Below are 20605 nucleotides of genomic sequence, written 5' to 3' on the forward strand. Positions count from 1 at the left end.
AGGATTTTATTTATTTTTTTCTTTTTTAAAGATTTTATTTATTTATTTGACAGAGAGAGACACAGCAAGAGAGGGAACACAAGCAGGGGGAGTGGGAGAGGGAGAAGCAGGCTTCCCGCTGAGCAGGGAGCCCAATCCCAGGACCCTGAGATCATGACCTGAGCCAAAGGCAGACGCTTAACGACTGAGCCACCCAGGTGCCCCCAAAGGATTTTTTTTTTTAAAGATTTTATTTATTTGAGAGAGAGCAAAAGCAGGAGCGAGCGAGAGAGAGAGATTGAGAGAACGAGTGGGGGGAGGGGCAGAAGGAGAAGCAGACTCACTGTGAAGCAGGGAGCCTGACGTGGGATTCGATCCCAGGACCCTGGGATCATGACCTGAGCCGAAGGCAGACACTTAACAGCTGAGCCACCCAGGCACACATATACAAAGGATTTTAACAATAATTTCTATTTAGCCACCTTGCTAAACACTTGCTGCTTCTTAGAATTTGTAGATCCTATGTGTGTGCTGACATGTATGTTGTATATAATTAGAGTTTTGGTTTTTCCCTTTCAAATTTTATACCTTTTATTTCATACCATACCGTCTAGAACCTCCAGGAAAATATTCAGTAGACACAGTGATAGCTTGCATCCTTGTGTTGCTCCTAATGTGTTACCATTCAGAACAGTGTTTGCTGATTAGGTGTGTGAAATGTCATTCTGCTCTTAATTTGCCAAAAGTTTCTCCTATATGAATGGACATTTTAGCAAATACACTTTCTGCATTTATTAAAACTATCATATGGTTTTTCTTCTTTAATTTGTTAATGTGATGAATTACATCTATAGACACTTTATGTTAAACCATCCTAATTAATCTAACTTGGTCATGCAGTATTGTCAGTTTTATATATATACATATACATATATATGTATATATATATATATATATGACTGGATTTGAATATTCTGTTCATAATTTATTCATTGATGCATGAATGAAATATATTGCTCACACACATTATCCTTGTTTGGTTTTGTATTAAGATATCAATTGCTTCATGTATTCTAAGGCTATCTGTCTATGGATACATAAGAATTTATCATTGTTATGTCTTCTTAATGAATGTTTTATCTTTTTGATGAATTGAAACATTTATCGTTAGGTAGTGATTCTCTGTGTCCCTTAATGCAACTATTCTGTGTTTCTTCTGGTTAATATTTTCCAATTACCTTTTTTATACTCTTTTACTTTCAGATTTCCAGGTATACATGGCTTAGATTTATTCCTTATAACAACATATAGCAGTATATTCATTTTATATTGAGTGTAATTCTCTGGATCTTTTAATTGACAAGGTTCCATTTACATTTATTGCAATTTGTAATATATTTGGACATGTTTCTACCAACAAGTAGAATTACTTATATTAGTATTTGACTTGTTTTTTTTTTTTTAATCCTTTGAGTGTGTTAGGTTTTTAAGAATTATTATTCTATACTGTTGCAAAATATCACTCCACTGCTATTTTTATAGTGGTTACTGTAGAAAATTTGCCATGCGTACTTTAAAAAGTCTATACTTAATATCTTAAACCCCCTCTTCCCAATGTTGTGAGGATCTTATACTATTCTGACTCTGAACATTGCCTTCCCTACCTACATTACTCTTATTGTCAGTAGTTAAATTACATGCTATTTTCTAAAACCTCTCAAATTAGACATTGTTACTATTTTATGTATACAGATTTATATATACAGATATTTTTTTGCTCATCTTGTGTCTCGTAGCATCTCAGACCTTTCTTCAAACACCATTTTTCTTTCTTTCTGAAGTTTATTCCTTAATGTACGTTATTGGTAGTAAACTCACTCGGTTTTGATTCTTTGAAATCATCTTTATTTCATCTTTACCTATTGAAAGACCATTTTGCTAGTACCCAATTATAAGTTTACATGTTTTCTCTCAGCACTTTTGATATATTGTTCCCATTTTCTGCCCTCCTCGGATGCTGTTGAGAAACCTTCTGTCAATCTAATTGCTATGACTTGATAAGTGATGTGTCTTTTCACTCCAGATATTTTTAAGATTTTCTCTTTGATTTTGTTATCTGTAGTTTAACTACACTATCTAATTGTGGACTTAATTTCATTGGCCCTCTTTTTGGATATGTTATATGTTCTTTATATTTTAATTGATGTCTCTTGTTGGTTCTGGAAATTTCTCAAACATTCTATCTTCGGATAGTGTGCCTCCCCTCTATTCTCTCTGTTCTCCTCCTGAAATAGCCATTAGAAACAAGTTTGACCCTCGAATTCTCTTCTGCATCTCTCTTTCCTATTTTCTACCACTTTCCTATTTCCAGTCCTCTGTGCTACATTCTAGATAATTTCCTCTGATCTATCTTCTAGTTCATCAATTTTCTCTTAAGCTGTGTCCAATCTTGCTGTTTTATCCATCCTTTGAGTTTTTGTTATATTTTAATTTTTTATTTCTAAAAGTTATATTTAGTTGCTTTTAAAATCCAACTGGTCATTCTTCATGATGGCATGCTCATTTTGGTGATTACATTTTTAAATTTGAAAGTGTGACTCAAAACTTATATTCTTCATCTCACAATCTTGGGTTTCTAAATCTGTTGTTTCCTATTTCTGCTGACTCTCACTGGTGAATATATATATTTCTGGGGGTTTTTGGTGATCTCTGCTAATGAGCTCATATTTGGCTGGTCTTAATCTCTGAAAACAGGAGACCTAATTTAAGGATGATTTTGTTCAGAGAAGGTTTGTGTTTGTGTTTCTTGGGATCCAAGAGGCAGTATTGACTATGGATGCTTTAGCTACTTCCAAGTATCTGAGATTAACCTAGAGCCAGAGGTTTAGCTTCCCTCTGCTGCCCCAGTCCCAAGGATTATTCTTTAGATTGCAGAGCTGAGGTCTGCAATCCTATCATTTTATTTTATTTTAGACAAGGAACATGATGTAAGGTGTCCCTGGAGATACATCATGGTCTGTGCAATAAAATATATATACGTATATATACATAGATATATGATATTTATAAGTATATGATATAAATATAACATAAAATATAATATATATTAAAATATACATAAATATATAAGATATTTATATCTTATGCTGGATCTAGTTTTGTTGAAGTAGGAGAGTCCTTCATAGTAAATGATATGCCATTTTGTTGTAATCAGAAAACTTAATGATTATTTTAGGAATATATTATCCATCAATTTATTAATTTATCTAATTCTCTCTAATTTATCTAATTTATCTAATTTATCTAATTATCTAAATGCAAAAAAAAATTTTTTTTATTTTTACAGATATATGATATAATGAATGGTAATTGGGAGAGATTCCTAACATAAACACTTGTCAAACACTATAGCCAAAGAAAAATATTTCTGTATGTAAATTTCCATTTCAAAGGTTATGTCAAATAAATGACACAGTTCATAAAATGGTCCTAGATTAGACTTTGCTTATTTACATTTTATTGGAACCAGTACCAATAATTCAAGATCTCTCCTCAGGAGCAGGTTTTAGATTTATAGTCTTGAAATAGAATCTCATTAGGGGAAAGGACCATCTGAATGTTGTTTTCCTTTTGGAGAGCAATTTGACATTATCTGGTACACTTGAAGACACGCAAACTCTACAAGCCAACAGTCCCCCATTTTATGTTCACCCAAGGGAAACTGGCTAAGGGATATATATGTAGTGACGCTCCTTGTACATGGCTTGTACTAGAGAAAAAGTAGGCTCAACCTATCTGTCCCTCAGTGCAGGAATGTATAAGTAAACTGTGGTTTATTTGTTCAATAGAATTCTATGCATCAGTTAAAATGATAACTAGATTTATATTTTTCAACTTGACTAACAGTGAATGAATTCTCAAGTTGCAAAGAATGGTAGAATCTATGTAAAATTATAAGCATCCCAGATATATGTAATAAAAGTATAAAAACATGTCTGGGAATGAAACATAATAACCTTGGGATTGCTTGCATTAAAGTGGAAAGAATTGATATCAGTAATATTTTATTTCTTTAATAAAAACTGTCTGAAGCAAAACAAAAAATGTTAACATTTGATATTAGTAGGTACACAGGTGATTGCTTTATTTGGTACTTTTCAGTGTGTTTCAAAGGTTTTATTACTTAAAATTTCAAAGACCTTAAAAAATTTTCAAAGACCTTAAATTAACACCAACGAAAAGATCATTTTATGTTTACCAGAATAACATCTTTCAACCATTGTGTGACTTCTAGCCTTATTTTGTGCAGTTAACCAATTCAGGCAGACTAAAATATGACAGATGTCATTTCCATTGAGGACCTTGTCAATGCCTACATTTCTTTACTTCAGAAGTTATCAACAGTAAAATGTTCACTGCTTCTTTTTTCCACTCCCCTTTCAACAAACTTTACTTAACATTAAACTAAAAAATCTGTTTAAAAAATATTATCCTGGGGGCACCTGGGTGGCACTATCTGACTCTTTGGCCCAGATCATGATCTAGCCTCACTGACAAAGGCACTTTTTAAACTCTGGAAAACATTGGCTAATCCAAAAATTACAGCTGCGTCACTTGAAAACAGTGCCACATGCCTGGAATCCTTGCTGCTTAGGAATATTGAATGATTGGGTAAGGCAACATAACATTAATTAATCAGGTATTTGCTCTGATTTAACTGATGAGTAAAGAAAGCTATTGCGATATTATTTTGTCTCCTTTTTTGTGACTGATGAGGCAGAAATAGAGTAGCTAAAGGTGCCAAAGGGGGCCCACCAGGCCATTCTGGTTCTGATTCCTTTTATTGTAATAGACCTCTGGATAGTTCATGAAGAGGGAGGAAAGAGAAACCTGTTAGCAGGAGCATTGGTTGTAATCTGTGTTTTTGATGATCAATGGCAGAATCCTAAAATTACACCCAAATATCACTCCCAGGTTCTGAAATTGAGTTTCTGAAAAAGCACCATAGTAGTAATAGAAGTAAAGGGCAGAGTTCCAGAGAAATGAGCTGTGAATTGAACCTGCAATGGAAATTGATCCTACCAGTCAGTTTCTGCTCTTATTCATAGGAAAACAGGACTGAGTGTAGAAGAAGCCAGGATCACTGATTAAATAGGATGCTAAAGTGCCAGAGGCTAGAACTGGGCTTGCTGGTCCCTCAGGTCAGTACTGCGACTGTCAGACTTCTCTGCGGGAAACCTGGCTGGAATTGGCAGAAACAGAACAGAATGAAAAATGCTGCTACCAGCCCAGGAAGCGGTAAGGACTCCCTGACTAAGCTTCAGGCGCGACAAGCCATTGTACTCCTTAGGGAGGCCGTTCTAGTCTCTTGTCATGAGTCAGTGGGCCCAGACTGGGCCGGCTGGCCTCATGATTCATGCCAGTGGGGCCTGTCATGAGACCTGTTCCAGTGAGGGCCGAGGGTATGAGTGTGAAGACAAATGGCCTTGGAAGCGACTCATATCCTCAGTAGCATCTCTAGGATTCTGAGGAGAAAGAAGCAAATATGTGACAACGAGTGGTCCTGTGAATATAATTAATTACCCTGTTATCTAACCCTAAGAGATTTATTTTGTGCACATATAATGGTAGTAATATATTCCAAGTTTTTTTGGCAGTGCTCGCATTCTGCTCCTAGAAATGCAGTATGAGTTGTAATTAGCCGACTGAAATTAACACATTTCTGGTTATGAAGTTGCCATTTATTGCCTCCAGTGTGATATATTTCTACAACAATGCCCTTCAAAGTCTGCAGAGATCATCAGTATAACTCACTAGAGTAAATGTCCCTATGGAATGCCTCATTCACACTTAGAAGCATGCTAATAGAAATGGTTCCAGCAGAAATATTGAAGATAAAGGTACTATAAAACACTAACTTAAGATGTAACCATTATAAACCATTTCTGGATCAGAGCTCAATTTGCAGAATAGCAAAAGAGAAGAAAAAAAGCAATGAAATCAGGCCATTTGCTTGGGATGAGTTGAAAGGATTTTCAGATTCCCTGAGTCATTGGACTTAGCCTATCAACACGACCCTCAAAAGAGGATGTTATCACAGGTACTTAGCAGTTCACGGCATTCAATTATGTTACCAGACGTCATTTTTCCATCGCGCTTAACTAACTCTTCCCTTCTGGCCCTGGCAAGAGAAATGACAGCTCTCCGTCTAAGGTAGACTGTGTTGCCTGTGTCGTGGTATTGATTCAGCTTCTCTCTTAAGCTTTTGACCAATGGAAGAAGTCATGGAATGATTGGGATAAAATGATAGTCAAAGTGGCTTTCATCCCTGCCCCTTGCTGATATGATTTGACTCTGCCATTTTGGTATGGACATAGTAGGAGACACAACAGCACTATACCCTAGGCAAAGGCCCACAAAGAACATAAATGGAGATATTCTGTTTATAACAGCTTCTGTAAGATATTTTGTTTCGGTTAGCGAGGATCTTGAAGATGCAAGCCAGTGAGCACAAGCCTCTTTTCATCTAAGATTTAGACCTCATACAGCCTCTATCTCTAGTCTGCTAATTACCACTCTTGACAGTAGGGACTCTGGAAACTTGGTCATAGATACGGTTGTTTCGTGCTATGCTTAACTATTTTACTTGGCAAATTTATGTAAAGTTTGAAACAATTTTACCATGGTAGAATTTTTAGAGGTATTAACAGAGAGGGATCTAGCATGCATTTCAAGAAAACTTGAACAGTAAACAGAACTCTTGGTTTTTTAATCCTGGAACTTCATTCACGTGTGTATTTTCTTGACTAAGAAGGGCTGAATTGATGCAGGCTTATTTATGCAGTAGAAAGTAGTTTTCTATGGAAATTAAGTTAGAACAGCATTGTTTAAACTAATATCTGAAACATTTAGTCATTTTATTAGTAAGTAAAATTGATGAAAACCTTGGGAAAATGCTTTAGAACACTTCTAATGGATACCTGTGATTAATAAGGAAAGTAGCAAAGAGATGCATGTAAATCTGTTTTTGTATAAGGGATCTGGAGCTTATTAAAATTTTTTGTAAACATTCAACTAATGAAGCATTATATAAAATTAGACATTTCCTTTACATTGTAAAAAGTCACTAGACTCGGAAAAAAACCCTTCAAGTTATTTCTAAATAACTTATTTACGATATTTTTCCTAACACTAGTAATTTACATATAAAAAAATTGATTTAGTAGTAAGGAACATTCCATGGGAATGCCACTCAAGATGCCCTGGGGGAGTTTTTGTCTTACTCGTCCTTGGTTCCTAGACTTATTATAGGATGGAGTAGCATAAATGATCATTATTAACCTCATTTTATGGTTCAAGCAGATATCTGGCAGATAAATCCCATCCTGCATATATAAAACCAAAGCATTATTTCAGCTGAAATGTTTTCATTTGTTGGAGGTCACAGGAAAGGGAGTAGTTCTAGGTTCTCCCTAGGTCCTAAATGATGGAGCAAACAAGGAATTTATGCACAAATGGAAATCAAGAAATGAGCTTCAGTAATAGTCCAGACAAATTTCCAGTAGCCACAAAGTATAGGTAGGGCTGTCTGCCAAAGCTGAGCTGGGAACATGGCATAGATCCCTCTTCTGTCACATTAAAAAGAGAAGAAGAAAGAGTCTTCACAGCACTTGTGTTCCAAGATTAAATACGTGCAATCTTTATTATATTTTACATTCTTTGGTTATGTTTTAGGTGGAGTTTGGGGTATATTGAACATTCCAATTTCTTTTTATCTGATTTTCTTTTACTTTGGTAGAGACACTGCAGTAGAGAGTTAAAGCAGCATGTCTCATTGTCAGACAGGTATGAATTCATAGCCACAATCCAGCCTTGAACCAAGTTCTTGAACCAACCTAGGCTGCAATTTTTTCATCTATGTATTGGGAAGAATGGTACTTGGTTCACAGGATTGTTTTGAGGAATAGAGACTACATATAAAGCAAGTTACACATAATAAGTGCACACACAGTAAATGGTAGCTATTATTTCTCAAGTTTTCATGCTGACTTTCCCTTACCAATTGTAGATCTCTTTACATTCATGTCTGAGGACCACAATTAAGGAAAACAAAAAATCAGAATATACTGAGTAAGTATATGGGTTTTCCAAAACAGAACATTTAGGATTAGATTCTCCACAAACCCATGAAAAGTAAACTTCTTAGAAAAGTGTATAGCACATAGTAAGTGCTCAGTAAATGCTATGTATTTAGTATTACTGTATTTTCATCATCATTTCATGAAGACATTTAAGCTGTCTGTGTATATATTCTTTCTTTTAAATCATTTAAAATACTTACATTCCCTGCGTGTCATTTAAATTTCTAAGCTTGAAACTCTGTATCTGGAGCTTGGGCTCAGGAATAATACTAAGACATTGTCGGGGATAGGAAAGAGCAGTAATTGCATGAAATTCTATACAAATCAAAACTCTGAAAAGGCCTGGAGTCCTGCTCAGAAGTTTATGCTCTCTAATCATTATGTTATTTCATGCTGAATTCTCAAGCTTTTTCTCTTATGTTTTCCAATTACATAATTATAAATTAATTTAAAAAGATAAAATATATTTATCAATGAGCATTAAGATTGGCTTCATGTATCAGAGCCTCAGAGGAAAAGAGCCTTAAATAAAAGCACTGTATTTCTCTTTAATGAAAATTTTGGAAGTAGACAGTTCAGGGATAGTATGGTAACTCGGTGATTATCAGGAACCCTGACTCCTTCATCATTGCTTTGAATGGTTCACGTTTGAGTGCTTCATGGTCCATCATGGCAGCATGAGCAAAAGACATCATATCCTCAATCCACCTAATGGGTAGGAAGAAGGAAAAAAGATGGTGAGCCCTTCTTTTTAAGGACACCTCCCAGAAACTGTTCTTGTTCTCATCTTGTATGCCATTCACCAGAACTTAGGCATATGGCCATATCTCACTGCAGAAGACTCCGAAAATTCTAGTCTGGGTGTTGTTATGCCCAGCTAAGATTTAGGGATTTCATTATCGTGGAAGAAGAGGAGACCAGATACTGGGAATAAGGAGGACTATCTGTGACATCTGGGCTTCACCAGAATTCTTATAATTCATTTCTCTTAAGTTTTCTTGTTCCTTCTTTTCTATATTAGATCCCATGCGTGGTCCAAGAAAACTGGAAGTGGTAGAAGTCAAATCTCGACAAATCACTATCCGCTGGGAGCCATTTGGATATAACGTAACTCGCTGCCATAGTTATAATCTCACAGTCCACTACTGCTACCAAGTCGGAGGACAGGAGCAAGTGCGAGAAGAAGTAAGCTGGGACACAGATAATTCACACCCTCAACATACGATCACTAACCTTTCACCGTATACCAATGTCAGTGTGAAACTCATCCTCATGAATCCTGAGGGACGGAAGGAAAGTCAAGAACTCATAATACAGACGGATGAAGATTGTGAGTACTTTTAAATGATATGTTTGTATGAAATATATATGCCATCAGAAAAGCAGCTTTTACTTCTTTTAAATTGAGATCTCTGTAATGAAAACAAAGGAACTAGTAACTCTGTTGAATAATATAAATGTGCTTCTGAGAATGTAAGCATGGATTTAAAGAGGTAAAGGAAGAAAAGATGTAGAAGTTTAATTCCTTATGAGTCATAGAGTTACCTTTCTATATATAATTATTCTATATTGCTCTAAATAGTTCTTCATTCAAGTTTTATTATCATGTTGGACTTAAGAGTTGCTGCTTGGGTATTATTTATATGAAATGCTTATTTAAATATATTGAAATGATATTCTGAAACATACTTCTAGTTCAGATAAAAATTCAGCACAAAATAGAGGCTGCCCTTGCTTTTCAGCACAGTGCTGAGAAATTACCTCATTAGGTTGGTGGCCATGTAATAGATAATACTTTCCCATAGGAACAATATTGTAATTGGATATTACCTCAGTAAACAAGGATTTAACAAATAGACAATGCGTGTTACCAGCAACTCATCAAAAAAAGCAAATACACGATTGCAATAAACCTCTGAAATAATTTAAAATAGTAAAATTATACATTGAATCCCATAGCATGGATATAGATGAGCTTTTACATTGATTATACAGGGGACGCCCACATACAATTACATGTACATATGGCACATAAAATACAGTGGTAGTGCATCATATATTTGACCTACGGTTTATTTGCCAGGCATCAGAATAAGTGGCAAAGAACTTGAGAAGCCCATCAAATGAATATACTTACTTATTCCTGGGGAAAAGAGATGTTACACTTTTTTTTCTTATGCAGCTGATTATGCCATGATCCTTGATTATTGATTATAACATGCACTAAATGTTTACATTTAATGTTTACATTTAAATGTTTACAACAACATTTAAAGAGCTGACGAAGTATTTTTGAGTGTTTATTACCCATACGACACATTCATGTTTCTGTGGAAGGAAAACGTGGGAACAGCTAGGATAAATGAGGAGCTCACCCTACAGATTTCTCTTCTCTTTTCTGTAGCCCCACAACCTACCTGTGCTGGTTGCTCTCAAATAGTTGTCTGATTGCAGTTATTTTTGTAAGGAGTATTAGTTTGCTACAGGTTACCCAATCAGGCTGCACTACAAGCCCTGTCTGTGTTTCTTCCAGTTCTTCCTCATGTCTCCGAAAAGTGAGAAGAGAGTGCCAACATTGTCAGTGGGTCACCTCTGACTCTTTCCCCCCTGCACCCCACATTTGTCTGCTTCCTTTGGTTCTAACTCCTGCTGTTTCTACTCCCAAAATTTTAGAGTGTGCTTTTCTCTCAATTTCCACTACCTATATCCAGATCCTCATTATTTCATGCTGAAATTTCTCACCTTCCTTGGTGGTTCCAGCTTTACCCCATTTTAATGTTGCCTACTCACCCACAAAATGAATCTGTAAAATACAATTGCATCTCTCTGGTGTTGGCTGTTAGTTCTCCTCCTTCGTTTCTGATTTTATTTATTTGAGTCCTCTCTCTTTGACATCAGTTATAGAAGCATTTTTCTAGGTATGTCTCCTCTGGCAAGGGAAATAAAAGCAAAATTAAACTTTGGGGACTACATCAAAATAAAAAACTTCTGCACAACAAAGGAAACCTACTGAATGGGGGGGAGATATTTGCAAATGATATATCTGATAAGGGGTTAATATTCAAAATATATAAAGAACTTATACAACTCAGTACCAAGAAAAGAAATAATCCAGTTAAGAAATGGGCAAAAGGCCTGAATAGACATTTTTCCAAAGAAGACATCCAGATGGCCAACAGACACATGAAAAGATGCTCAATATCACTCATCATCAGGGAAATGAAAATTAAAAACTACAATGAGATATCACCTCACACCTCTCAGAATGGCTAAAATCTAAAACACAAGAAACAAGTGTTGGTGAGGATGTAGAGAAAAAGGAACCCTCGTGCACTGTTGGTGGGAGTATAAATTGATGCAGCCACTGTGGAAAACAGCATGGAAGCTCCTCAAGACATTAAAAATAGAATTACTGTAAGATCCAGTTATTCTACTACTGAGTATTTAACCCCCCAAAATGAAAACACTAATTCAAAAAGATATGTGCACCCCTATTTTTATTGCAGCATTATTTATAATAATCAAGATATGGAAGCAACCCAAGTGTCCACTTATAGGTGGATAATATATGGAATATTACTCAGCTGTAAAATAGAATGAAATCTTGCCACATGGCATGGCTGGGCATAGAGGGTGTAATGTGAAGTGAAGTAAGTTAGAGAAAAACAAACACCATATATCATTCATATGTGGAATTTAAGAAACAAACAAATGAACAAAAGAAGAAAAAAGAGACAAACCATAAAACAGACTCTTAAATACAGAGAACAGGGGTGCCTGGGTGGCTCAGTCGTTAGGCGTCTGCCTTCGGCTCAGGTCATGATCCCCGGGGTCCTGGGATCGAGCCCCGCATTGGGCTCCCTGCTCCGCGGGAGGCCTGCTTCTCCCTCTCCCACTCCCCCTGCTTGTGTTCCCTCTCTTGCTGTGTCTCTCTCTGTCAAATGAATAAATAAAATCTCTTAAATAAATAAATAAATAAATACAGAGAACAAAATGGTGGTCGCCAGAGGGGAGCTGGGTGGGGGGATGGGTGAAATAGATAAAAGGGATTAAAAGTACACTTACCCTGATGAGCACCGGGAAATGTATATAGAATTGTTGAATCATTGTATTGTTCCCCTAAAACTAATATAACACTGTAAGTTAGTTCTACCTGAATTTAGGCAAAATTTAACAATAAAATAAAATACATCTGCATTGTGTCGCTCTCTCCACAGAGCTTTCAATTACTTAATTTAAATTTTGACTTTCAAGGTTTTCTGTATTCCTGGCTCATTCTCTAGAACTAGTGACTTTTCCTCCAGTGCATTTCATTCTGCAAAGATGTCACCCCAACGTCAGTGCCATAGGCCATGCTCCTTCCATTCCAGGCTCTTCCTCAAGGTCTGCTCTCCTCCGCCTCTGCCTTCCACCTGGCTGCCTCTCATTTCCATCTCCTCTGCTGCCCTTCAAAGAGCTCCTCAGCCTTCAGGTCCTTCAAAGAGCTGCCTCCAACTCTTAAATCCTTCTGGCATCCTTTGCACCTGATTAGAATCTTTAAATCTCTGGGCTTTAGTTCCGTCATCTGAGAAGTGAGAATAGTAACAGTTCTCAACCATATTAGAGTTAGAGGAAATTTACATAGAGAGCTCTTTGTAGTGATGGGGGTGGGGGGCTCTAATAAGTGGTCATTATTATTATTGTAATGATTCAAAGCAACTCACTGTGACCTTTCCTTGATCTGTCTCTGTTACATATAATCTTTTTTCTCTTAACTATAAACTAGAGAGAAGAAGCCTTCTATTCCTCTGTAACACTAGGCATCATACTGAGTAGGTAATAAAACACTCAAAAGTATTCTTTTAGTCCTTAGATAAAACAATAAAGTTTGTTGATAATCATTCATGTTTTAATCAACAGTAATGTTTTAATCAATGAGAGGGGGAGATGACATGTAGTCGTTTCTAGAGATGAGCGAGTATGTCTTGCTCACAAACCCACATGCATAAACCCCCTCACCACTTTTGGGTTTCAAATTGAGAAAGGAATGAGCTAGGAGTTCTGTTAAGTTCTGTCAAAACATGAGATCAGAATAACTTATCTTTTGGTTTGTTTAAATTGTCTTGCTAGTCCCAGAAGTTGGAGCATGCATGACTTCCAAATAAAAACCTATTGTTTTCCCCAATGTCTATGGTGAGCGCTGTGAATTGTGTAAGACTGTTGAATCACAGACCTGTACCTCTGAAACAAATAATACATTATATGTTAAAAAAAAAAAGAAGATAGTAGGAAGGGAAAAAGGAAGGGGGGGAAATTGGAGGGGGAGACGAACCATGAGAGACTATGGACTCTGAGAAACAAACTGAGGGTTCTAGAGGGGAGGGGGGTGGGGGGATGGGTTAGCCTGGTGATGGGTATTAAAGAGGGCACGTACTGAATGGAGCACTGGGTGTTATATGCAAACAGTGAATCATGAAACACTACATCAAAAACAAGTGATGTAATGTATGGGGATTAACATAATAAAAAATATAAATAAAATAAATAAATAAATAAATAAATAAATAAATAAATAAAACAAACAAAAAAACCCAAAAAACAAAGAAGGCTATAATGATAATGAGATAGAAATGACTTGAATAAACAAACAGAACAGCTTCCAAGGGTAGAGGATTTTCAAATTGTAGATCTTGTTTTCTGTCTCAGCAAAAATATATATATATATATTTTTTGTCAAAGTTATAAATAGGTTTAGTGTTTTTCATAGAAGTACATATTTTGCTTCAAGCTTTTTCTTCATTTGAAAATAGTTCATTAAAATCTCTTTGGCTCAATTCCAAAAAAACCCCAAAAACCTATCATTTTCATTGCACACTGGCATCCAGTTAATTAGAAGAACTTTTATTTCAAAGTATATTTCCTAACAACAACAACAACAAAGTCTTCAAAAAGAGAGAAAAGAAAGACAAAAATAGAATAATTGTCAATACCGAGTTTGAAGAGAAAAGAATGATGGAGTCACTTTATGTATCTACCATTATAAAAGGCTATAATTCATTGAACATTATGAGTTTTACTGTGGTATAATATTTCTATTGAATATTGTTTTTTTCATGAGAAAGTGTGTGGAAAAAATTGTCTTTTTATTACTGTTAAAGGTATCACAAGAAAGAATAGGGCTCAATTCCACAAACTTAGAAACTAAAGCTTATCAGGGTGCCTGGGTAGCTCAGTCGGTTAAGCATCTGACTCTTGATTTCAGCTCAGGTCATGATCTCAGGGTCATGAGATTGAGGACTGCACTGGGCTCCGTGCTCATCAGGGAGTCTGCTTGAGATTCTCTCCCTCTTCCTCTGGCCCTTCCCCTCTGCATGCATTCTCTCTCTCTCTAAAATAAATAAATCTTTAAAAAAATGGTAAAGAAACTAAAGCTTATCTGTCCCAAATACTGAATTTCTAAGAATTTCTAAAAATAGGTAGTAGACCTAAGTTCCTTTGAGGTACTATTATCCCTAATTTATTTAACTCTTCTGGTATTTTATTTTAGTTTACTTTGTCTGCTCCTGCATATATATATATATATATATATATATATATATATATATATATGTATGTATATATCCATACCCCGGTTAGGTTTTCTTGTTAACGTTTCCACAGGGCGATCAATTACAGGATCTCCAAGGACATTTTAATGTTTACCCTTATAAGATGACCTCTGTTCAACATAATTTTGACTATTTCCCATTTTATTTCACTATGATTTAGAGTAACTGAATGAAATCAAAGATATATTTTTTCTGTCTTTACCTCTTTACATCTGCACAAAGATTAATAAGTATTTTCAATTAGTAAATATCATCTCAAAATAATAGAGCCACTCATATTTATCTTGCTACTGTGAGAAAACTGATGGTGATATCATAATAAACACTTTCAAGCTCAAGAGGAAAAGACTAGAGTTTTCTCTGGCATGGCCAATTTTAGTTCAGCTTCTGACTGATGAATATTTCCATCTCAGACCCTGGAATCTGAATTTTCTTAGAACTCATCAGTGTTATAACTTCATATATACCTTGGTTTTCTTCACTTTATGTAGTTTCACATCAATTCCTTCAGCTTAAGATAAACAATTATTTTCATATTTATATATTATTTAGAGTTTGGATGGTAAAGATGAACTTAATCCAAGTTCCTCATTTTAAATATGAGGCAACTGAGACCCAAGGAGGTTCAGTGAATTGCCCAAACTACACAGTTTAATTACTGAGAAGTCTTAAATCAGAACCCAGGCCTCCCATCAGAATCAGTAATTTTTTTTCTGCCAAGCAATTCTGAGTTCTATTCAAAATAACTATAAAATCTTACATCTACCAGTAGCCCCTAAAAAAATGTGTACTACCTGTGAGTATCCTTTTGCAATTCTAGGCACTCTTTCCAGCCTATGGAGATCTTACCAACCCTTAAAAGGACTATTCATATCCTCCCACAATCTAAAAATTCTCCAATTCCCTTTTCTAAATTTATTGAGATATGTTTATCCATTCATGAGTTGAACATTTGGGTTGTTTCCACTTTGGGGCTATTATTAAAATGCTTATATTAATATTCATATATAATTTTATATTAGTATTTGTGTAGAATTTTGAGTAGTACATGTTTTCGATTCTCTTAGGTATGTACCTAGGAGTGGAATTCACATGGTAAATTTATCAATGTGTATCTATTTGGAGAGCTGCTAGACTGTTTTCATAGGAGCTGTAGGATTTTTATATTCCCTCCAACAGTGTATGAGGGTTTCAATTCTCCACATTCTCACTGGTACTTACTATCTGCCTTTGGACTATGGCCATTTTAGGGGTGTGAAGTGCTATCTCACTGTGGTTTTGATTTGCATTTTCCCGCTAGGTGGATATGTTGAACATCTTTTCATGTGCTTATTGGCCATTTGTTTATCTTTTTTGGACAACTGTTTATACAGAACCTTTGCCTATTTTTAATTGGATTATTTGTTTTCTTATTGGGTTTTTGTAATTCTTTATGTATTTAAGATATCTCTTGTGAGATACATGATTTGCAAAACTTTTCTCCTATTCTTTGTGTTATCTTTTCACTTTCTTGATAGTGCCCTTTGAAGTGCAAAGCTTTTCATTTTGATGGTGTACAGTTTACCTGTATTTTTTTTGTTACTGCTTTTGCTTTTGGTGTCATGTCCAAGAAACTGTTGCCTAATCCAAGGTCATGAAGGTTCACGCCTATGTTTTATTCTAAGAGTTTTGTAGTTTTAGCTCTTACGTTTAGCTCTTAAATCAATTTTGATATAAACTTATATGGCATGAGGTAAGAATCCAACTTCGTTTTTTCACATGTGGATATCCAGTTGTCCCAGCACCATTTGTTGAAAAGATTATCATCTCCCCATTAAATTTTCCTGGCCCCTTAATGAAAATCAATTGACTGCAAATGTAGGTTGTACTCTCAATTCTGCTACACTAATCTGTATGTTTATCTCTATGTCAACACCACACTGTCTTGATACTGTAGCTTCGTAGTAAGTTTTGAGAAGTGTGAGTCCTCTCCAACTACTTTTTGATTACCCACACCGTCACCAAGAAATTTGATCATGTACCTTCAAATATATGTATAAATACTACAGATATACTAGTTTTTAAATAGAATAGACACGCTAATACACTAAATTGTGTATGATATAATACATATGCAAAAACTGAGTTTACGTGAAAATGAGATTAAACAATATTTTTAAAATAACACTAAATGTTATTTTATAGAAAATTAGCAGGTAACTTTCCACCTTCCCTTATGTCAGTTAGATTTATTTGAAAACTAGTCAAAAGGTGTTGCATATTTCAGGTTTTTAAAAACTGGCATAAAAATTCCCAAAGTCTTTTGTATCATTAATAAATAAAATAATTTTTAAAATATTTATTATTACATATTATCTCATCTATATCACATCTTTTTAGAACATCTATCTTGTGTGTATTTTTAACAGATATATTAAATATCAGTACAATAGTTCATATCCGTTTTTCTTTCACATAATTTTGTCACTCAATATTATAACTCTAAAATATATAAAAACATAAAATTCATCCATGATAATGTATATAGCTGTCATTTATACTCAATCTTTTGTGTTATATTGTGTGACTATAACAATTTATTAAACCATTCAGTTTGTCCCCAAATTATTATTTTTATTAAAAAATGCTATGTTGACATCTTACTGTATGTCTCCTGGTACATACATGCAAGAATATTACTAGGAAATATACCTGGAGGTAGGATTATTGGCTCATATGATACATGCCTCTTTAGCTTTATTAAATACTACCAAATTATTTTCCAAAGTGGCTGTACCCATTTCTGCTCCCACAAGCAATGTGTGGGCATTCTTATTGCTCTATATCTTTATTTCTGAAGAACATAAAAGTTCATTTAAAAGGTGATTCCTGAGCTGCTTCTAATTGATTTGAACTTTAAAGAAAAATGTGATGAGATTATTTTCTTTATAAGGACAGTGTAGCCAAAATGGTTTTATTCTTTCTTTATTTATTTTATAATTTTATTTTATTTTATTATGTTAGTCACCATACAGAACATCATTAGTTTTTGATGTAGTGTTCCATGATTCATTGTTTTTGTATAACACCCAGTGCTCCATGCCGAAATGGTTTTAAATATCAGATTTTTAAAAAGAAAACTGAGTTTATCTATGGACTATTAAATCTTATGTCTCAATTGAGAGTGAAAAACCTAACATGTCTAGAAAAATCTAATTTGGGCTGGGTCTCTCAAACATTTCTTGATTTTTTTTTTTTCCCCTTCTAGTGCCAGGTGCTGTTCCTACTGAATCCATCCAAGGAAGTACTTTTGAAGAGAAGATATTTCTTCAGTGGCGAGAACCAATTCAAACATATGGTGTCATCACTTTATATGAGGTAGTGTATACATTTATTAGTGATTTAATTTTTCATTATAATTTCTGTGACAGCTAGACTGTCTAGTATTTAAAAATGCATAATGGCTTCATGTCTTCTATGAAGTTTAATGCCTGTGATAGTTAACAATGGTTACTGCGTAGAAGCAAAAAAAAAAAAACCCTGAGTTTTTCAATTATGTATCATTTCAGGATATATATTTATAATTTTTTTTTTTTTTAAGATTTTATTTGTTTATTTGACAGAGATAGACAAAGCGAGAGAAGGAACACAAGCAGGGAGAGTGGGAGAGGGAGAAGCAGGCCTCCCGCTGAGCAGGGAGCCCGATGTGGGGCTCGATCCCAGGACCCTGGGATCATGACCTGAGCCGAAGGCAGACGCTTAACGACTGAGCCACCCAGGCGCCCCGTCATTTCAGGATATATATTTATAATGATCTGGATGTTTCTAGACTATATGTTATTATATGTAAAGACAAAACATAGTATTAAAAAAAATCACTTGTACTAAAAACAATAAGTATTTTGAAGTGTACATTGATTAGGAGGCAACCACATGATCCTATTCTTGCTAGCTATAAAATAATTTACTACTGAATTATAGAAGAACGCTGATTAGCCAATTAGCAAAGTCAAAAGACATTGTCTCAGGGGTAACAATAGAATAATGTCTTTTGGTTTCTTAGTATTAGCCCAAAACATCCTTTAGACTTCCTTGACATAGTTTTGTCTACTGAGCCATATCAAATGGTTGAGTGATAGAGAGCAGAGAAGAATTTGATGAATTGTTCGAGGAAAAAAATAACAGCAGTAACAGGGGGTGACAGTCATCATCACATCTGTATGAGCATCATTTCACTGTGCCTATTGTCATAGAAACAAGCAGGTGCATTTTTTTTAAGCAAGCATTTATTTGAATGCAAATTTAACAAAATTATATGTTGTTAGGTTTCTAAAAATCACGGCAATTCCTCCTATGGAACCTCTGCTTGAATACCTTTCAGAACCACTGACAAAAGCCTGAGCAGATTAGCTGTCAGACAGTAATCACCAGTAAACCCCCTCCCTGACCCAACTAGCCTCACATTTATGTTTCCTTATACCTTTTGAAAATTGGTATTGAAATGCAAAAAATAATGTTTTTAATTGAAAGCTAAACAAAGTAAGAGAAAAGAGAAAAAAAGTTGATTTTCATGTTAAGTTATTGGTGCTGTTCATTGGGCTGCTTCGTTATAAAAGAATTCAGTGTTATGAAAATCTGTGGCTCAGCTTTGAAAGAGTTAAGTGTTATCATCAAACAAGTTCATATTTTTTCTCAGTGATCAGAATTTTTAGTTAATATTGTTGGGCCCAAGACCATTTTCTGGTCTCACTTTTGGAGATTCCTACCTAAGAATAGCAGAATATTTTACTAGAAAAAATAACAGCCTTTGAACCAGTGTTAAGTTCCAAGAAATAAGTCCATCTGTCCTAAAAACCACATGTTGATATCTAGACAGACAGAAATAATAGCTAGATTCATTCTTCTTGATGCCACTGAATATACATCTTTGTGTAATAAGTAACTTTAGCATGAAAACAATAGGAATAATAATTCAAAAGAAGAATCCATTAATCTCTGTGTATTCAGCAGCCAGGGTCTCCCATTGAACACTGATCTAAATGCTGCTATAACTGGGGATACCTGAATGTGCCATAAATCAGGGTTTTAGAAATCAGATATAGGTAAGTAGAGTAGGTTGGTTTATTTTTCTAGGTACCAAAGGGAAAATGTTAAATGTGTGAATCAGGCTTCACTGATTAAATACAAGTTTTCTGGCCACCAGATCTTTCTCTTCCCCCATGTTTTCCAGAAGTAGGAAGGGGAGTTTCTGTTCTCAAAATAGGCCTTAGGTGGGGTCTCAGGACAGAGTTCTTCTTCAGCTAAGATGTACTGTATGCTGTGCCCAGCCTGTGTGAGAGTCAGTGATAGGCACAGCTTCCTCCTGGAGCCAAGGACCGATGTTCAGCCCAACTTGGTCCCCTCCGGAGGACCACAGTCTGTGGGTACTGACATCACGCTAAGGAAATAGAACAGTTGCCCCCTCAAAAAAAGCAGGAACCTTAGGGACAGTATGTTCTTTCATAGAAACACATTTGATTATAGGTAAAAACTGGAAGGTGAGGTAAATTATCATGATTGGAGAAAAACTTAGTAACAAATGATACAGGTGTTTCTTTAGGGCAGGGAGCACAGTTGGATCATTTTTGCAGGAGAGAAGAGAAAACAGGTAGAATGCTGTAGATGTTGTAAATGAATATGCTATGGGTTCAGGTTATTTTCAGTTTCTCTTTACGTCTTAGGAAATACACCAAACCATCAGTGATTGGACAATGCTGACATCATCGTTTTCTGCCAGGAGTCATGGCAGTTGATAGCACTAAAGCATTCTTCTGATCTTAGTCTTTGCCTCTCCTTTTCATTCCCCTAACAACCATCTTCAGCCTTCTTGAGCTAGCCTTTCCTTTCTGCTCTCCCCACCTTTTTTCAGGTTCTAGCCCT

The 20605-nt window shown here is 35.3% G+C and overlaps 1 protein-coding gene across 10 annotated transcripts in view; it reads left to right on the plus strand.

Moving 5' to 3' along the window:
- PTPRM (protein tyrosine phosphatase receptor type M) overlaps positions 1-20605 on the plus strand; it is a 799041-nt gene that overhangs the window by 465299 nt on the left and 313137 nt on the right. For all 10 annotated transcript variants that reach the window (XM_032421158.1, XM_032421157.1, XM_032421160.1 and 7 more), the window contains 2 exons: positions 9142-9450; positions 17955-18064. In XM_032421158.1, coding sequence (XP_032277049.1) covers positions 9142-9450; positions 17955-18064 — 419 coding nt within the window. The remainder of the gene's footprint in view (positions 1-9141; positions 9451-17954; positions 18065-20605) is intronic.

Source organism: Phoca vitulina, unplaced genomic scaffold (genome assembly GCF_004348235.1).
Source record: "Phoca vitulina isolate PV1807 unplaced genomic scaffold, GSC_HSeal_1.0 scaffold24, whole genome shotgun sequence".
NCBI classification, from domain to species: domain Eukaryota; kingdom Metazoa; phylum Chordata; class Mammalia; order Carnivora; family Phocidae; genus Phoca; species Phoca vitulina.